This window comes from Manacus vitellinus, unplaced genomic scaffold, assembly GCF_001715985.3.
Source record: "Manacus vitellinus isolate BGI_N305 unplaced genomic scaffold, ASM171598v3 ctg7180002434024_pilon, whole genome shotgun sequence".
NCBI lineage: Eukaryota > Metazoa > Chordata > Aves > Passeriformes > Pipridae > Manacus > Manacus vitellinus.
Window position 1 is genome coordinate 1 of NW_021938545.1, and position 5,030 is coordinate 5,030.

Consider the following 5,030-nt stretch of genomic DNA (forward strand, 5'->3'; position numbering starts at 1 on the left):
TATTACTATGTAATATATAATATATCACAATATATTATTCTATTACTATATAATATTATTTATTATATATCATTTACTAATATATTGCTGTTATATATTATATATTATTGTATATCATATATTATACAATATATCATATTATACAATATATTACTATGTAATATATAATATATCACAATATATTATTCTATTACTATATAATATATTTCATATATATCATTTACTAAATATATTGTGTTATACATATATATATTATGTACTATCACCCCTATATTATACAATAATATCATATTTATTACAATATATTACTATGTAATATATAATATTCACAATATATTATTCTCTATTACTCTATTAATATTTATTTATAATATCAATTTACTAATTATAATATATTGCCATGTTATATATTATATATTATTATATGATATATCATATATTATACAATATATTATTATGTATTATATAATATATCACAATATATTATTCCATTACTATGATATGATACTATATATTGTGTATTAATGTATTATTATATTTTTATATTAATGAATTATTATTTATTACTTTAGGGTTTATTTCAGAACAATTCGGTTGCAATGAAAAGCAGAGATGGAGCCCATTTGTGTTATTATTATCTGCAGAAATATAGGAATATAAAAGTATAAAATTCTCACTTAAGAAAATGTGTAAGGGAAAAGAAAGAAAGAGAAGGAAAGGATCCAAGTAGAAAGTTCTCACCACTCATGGATCCAGTGGCAAGAGTTGATTGTTGCCAGGTCCATGTTGAAGTGATGGTTTGGTCTTGATCTGTCTGGGGTGGGGGAAGCCCCCAAAACACAAAGTTCAGGGGATTAAAATATGTTCAGGTGGGAACACCCCAGAAATGAGTCTGGGGGCACTTCGGGGGTCTTGGATGGTTTATGACCCTTCTAAGACATGACCAACGTAGTTGGGCCAGTTGTGCCCCATCAGAAGGGACAGAAACCTTCAGCCCCACCTGGGAATGTCCCCCCTGGCAGGGGAGTGTCACCCCTGAGCCAGCTGTGTGAGGGAGGACATGGGCAGGACAGAAACCATCATCCCACCAGGATTGCTTCTTGTCGGTCTCTGCCCTTCTCTGGCTCAAAACCAACTCAGTGGTGAACAAAGGTTGATTTGTCGTGGTCACCTTCTGAAGGTGGAGATGGGGAAGGGGATGGAGACGGAGAACAAGGAAGAGGATAGAAGTGGAGATGGAGATGGGGAAGGGCTGTGTTTGCAAATGGCTGATGATCTGAGCCACCAACCATCAACATCCCAGTCTCTCACACTCCCCCCCTGCCCACAGGCTTCGACCTGGGCTGTCTCCAGCTCTCCAACGAGAAGGTGGGCGACGTGGTGCTGCCGCGGTGGGCGCGGTCCCGCGAGGACTTCATCCACCAGCACCGCAAAGCCCTGGTGAGACGGGGGAGCTCATCCCCGGGGGGTATCCCAGGGGGATGGGGAGCCTTCCCAACTCCCCTTAATGCCCCCACCTTGGCCAGGAGTCAGAGTATGTCTCAGCCCACCTCCACGAGTGGATCGACCTCATTTTTGGGTACAAGCAGCGAGGCCCGGCCGCCGTGGAGGCCCTCAATGTCTTCTACTACTGCACCTACGAGGGTGAGCCATGGGGAAGGGAGCTGGGGGGGCACCTCCTGGGCCAGAGGCATCTCCCAGGTGGCCCTCCCGTGACCGTCCCCATCCCCAGGGGCCGTGGACCTGGACGCCATCGCCGACGAGACGCAGCGGAAGGCCCTGGAGGGCATCATCAGCAACTTCGGGCAGACGCCCTGCCAGCTGCTCAAGGTAGCCCAGACCCCCCCCACCCCCAAAACCAGCCCCTTTTGGGGGGTCACCCCCCTGCTGATGGGTCCCCTTGCCCCCCCAAGGAGCCCCACCCCGCACCTGCTGTCGGCAGAGAGCGCTGCCCCAGAGGCTGGCCGCCTCGACACCCGCTCCCCAACGTCTATCGAGCACCTGGCACCAGCTCAAACCTTCTTTTGTGGAGGTGAGGGCGACCCCGGGGGTCCCCGGCAGGACTGGGAAGGGGTTGGGCGTGGCCAGGAAGGTTGCCCACGGCTGCCTGTGTCCCCCCAGGGATCAGTAGACGGGGTGGCCCTGGGGTGCAGTGCCGTGGTCCCCAGACAGGCGCATTCCTCATCACTCAGGGATCCCCCGACGCTCCTGGTGAGTGCAGAAAAACTGCGAGCACTGTGGGGGGTTCTCTTGCCTCCAGAGGGGTCCAGGGACCCAACCAGAGGGCTGACTGGGGGATGGGAGTCGGTGTCACTGCCCCTCCGCCTCTGCCCAGGTCACCGTGGAGCGCCAACGGCTTGTTGGGGACCCACAACTGGCTGCCCTACGACAAGAACATCTCCAACTACTTCAGCTTCACCAAAGACCCCACCGTGTCCAACGCCAAGTGAGTCCCCCGGGCCCGCTCAGCGGTCCCCAGGGGTGGTCCCTGGAGGTGCCACCGGTCCAGCAGCTCATCCCTCCCCCTCAGGACGCAGCGGTTCCTGCAGGGCCCCTTCGCCCCCGGCGCCGATCTCAGCTCCCGCACGCTGGCCGTGTCTCCCGATGGGAAGCTGCTCTTCAGCGGGGGACACTGGGACAACAGCCTGAGGGTCACCTCGCTGGCCAAGGGCAAGGTGGTGGGGCACATCACCCGCCACATAGGTACGGCCTCCTCCCCAGAGGGTGGGGATGGTGAGGGTCTGTGACACCCTGAGGGGGTTGTAGGGGCCGTGGTGGGAGAAGGGGACAAGTGAGGGGCATCTCCCGGTGTCCATCTTCTGGGGATAGTCCGGGTTCCATCTCAGAGCTGGGGTGGAACGGGGTCAGCAACATCTCCACATCCCAAAACATGTCTTGGAGTGGTGGTGGCAGCAATTCCACACTCCAGAACGCACCTGGGAGTGGGGTAGAAGCAATTCCTCGCTCCAAAACACATCCTGGAGCGGGGTGAGGATTAGCAGCATCTCCACACCCAAAAACACATCTTGGAGTGGGGTAGCAGCAATTCTGTATCCCAAAATATGTCTTGGAGTGGGATTGGCAGCAATTCCACGCCACAAAGCACGTCTTGGAATGGAGTTGGCAGCAATTCCACACCCTCAAACACCTTAGAGGGGGATGAGGATTAGCAGCATCTCCACACCCAAAAACACCTCTTGGAATGGGGGGTAGCAGTAATTCCACATCCCAAAACACATCTTGGAGTGGGGGTAGCAGCAATTCCACATCCCAAAACACCTCTTGGAGTGGGGGTAGCAGCAATTCCACACCCCAAAACACATCGTGGTGCCATCCCATGGAGTCAGGGGGTGTGGTGCCATCCCATGGAGTCAGGATGCCAAGTGCAGTGGGATGGGAGCTCATGGTGTCCCTCTGCCTGTCCCAGATGTTGTCACCTGCCTGGCTCTCGACCTCTGCGGCATCTACCTCATCTCTGGATCCCGGGACACCACCTGCATGGTGTGGCAGGTCCTGCAGCAGGTCAGGGGTTATCCAGGGGGGAGCTCATGGTGGGCACCGCCAGCAGGTCACTGATGTCCGTGTCCCCAACGCCAGGGTGGGTTTTCCAGCGGCTTGGCTCCCAAACCTGTGCAGGTCCTGTACGGCCACGACGCCGAGGTGACGTGCGTGGCCATCAGCACCGAGCTGGACATGGCGGTGTCGGGCTCCAAGGTGAGCTGGGGGTCACCCGGGGGGGGTGTTGCACCCCGGGTTTAGGGGAAGATTGATTGAGAAACATCCAAATCCTCGGGAGGTTCAATAACTTGAACACTGAGGTGGAAGAAGGTACTGGGCAAACTTGAAAACGACATCCAAAGTGAGACACTAAACCAAGTTTAACTTAGCAAAGTCAAGCCTGGCCAACTTCAGCTTATCCAGGCAAAACAAGGCACTTACTAAGGCTTTGGCTGAAAGCTTTTAAGTCTGGCCGATGATATATTTTGAGAAGAAGAAGGGGGGAGAAGAAAGAGAGAGATAAAGAGGAAGGAAAAGGAGAGAGAAAAGTAAATAGTCCCCACCCGTGGATCCAGCCATGAGACCTTAGTGTTGCAGTTTTGGTGCCAAACTCATGGTTTGGTCTTGATCCACAAGGGGTGGGGGAAGCCCCCAAAACACAAAGTTCAGTGAGTTAAAATATGCTCAGGTTCAGGTGGGAACACCCAGGTTCCTCCCCTGGGTGGGGGGGTTTCACACTGTGTGATGTGACATTGTGGATCACAGGGCACTTCGGGGGCCTTTGGTGGTTTATGACCCTTCTAAGACATGAGCAGCATAGTTGGGCCAGTTGTGCCCCATCAGAAGGGATGGAAACCTTCAGCCCTACCTGGGAATGTCCCCCCTGGCAGGGGAGTGTCACCCCTGAGCCAGCTGTGTGAGGGAGGACATGGGCAGGACAAAAACCATTATCCCACCAGGATTGCTTCTTGTCAGCCTCTGCCCTTCTCTGGCTCAAAACCAGCTCGTGGGTGAACAAAGGTTGATTTGTCATGGTCACCTGAAAGTGAAGATGGGGATGGAGGTGAAGGTGGAGATGAGGAAAGGGATGGAGATAGAGAATAGATAGAGAATAAAGAAGGGGATTGAAGTGGAGATGGGAAAGGGGATGGAGGTGGAGATGGAGAATAAGGAAAGGGATGGAAGTGGAGATGGGGAAGGAGATGGAGAATAAGGAAAGGGATGGAAGTGGAGATGGGGAAGGAGATGGAGAATAAGGAAAGGGATGGAAGTGGAGATGGGGAAGGAGATGGAGAATAAGGAAGGGGATGGAAGTGGAGATGGGGAAGGAAATGGAGAATAAGGAAAGGGATGGAAGTGGATAGGAGGATACAACCTCGAGAATGAGAGAAAACGCGAGTCGCATGGTTTTGCTAAACGACGCCAGTTGCTCTGAGCCATCCACCATTGACACTCGCGCCTCTCCGGGTGGCGTCAGTGCCACCATCAATGTCACCGTGTCAGGCCGTGTCCCCTCCTCCCGCAGGACCGGC

At 52.0% G+C, this 5,030-nt stretch overlaps 1 protein-coding gene and 1 long non-coding RNA gene across 2 annotated transcripts; both read left to right on the forward strand.

Moving 5' to 3' along the window:
• The first annotated feature begins 1,329 nt into the window (after positions 1 to 1,329).
• On the forward strand, positions 1,330 to 1,971 carry LOC115307286. The gene is made up of 4 exons (XR_003915645.1): positions 1,330 to 1,440; positions 1,527 to 1,644; positions 1,733 to 1,830; positions 1,914 to 1,971. It is a non-coding gene; the product is annotated as an uncharacterized LOC115307286 (long non-coding RNA).
• A 326-nt stretch (positions 1,972 to 2,297) lies between these two features.
• Positions 2,298 to 4,293, forward strand: LOC115307287 (neurobeachin-like protein 2). The gene is made up of 5 exons (XM_029958664.1): positions 2,298 to 2,446; positions 2,531 to 2,703; positions 3,428 to 3,522; positions 3,598 to 3,714; positions 4,264 to 4,293. The coding sequence occupies exons 1-5, from the start codon at positions 2,298 to 2,300 to the stop codon at positions 4,291 to 4,293; spliced, it is 564 nt and encodes a 187-aa protein (XP_029814524.1).
• The last annotated feature ends 737 nt before the right edge of the window (positions 4,294 to 5,030 follow it).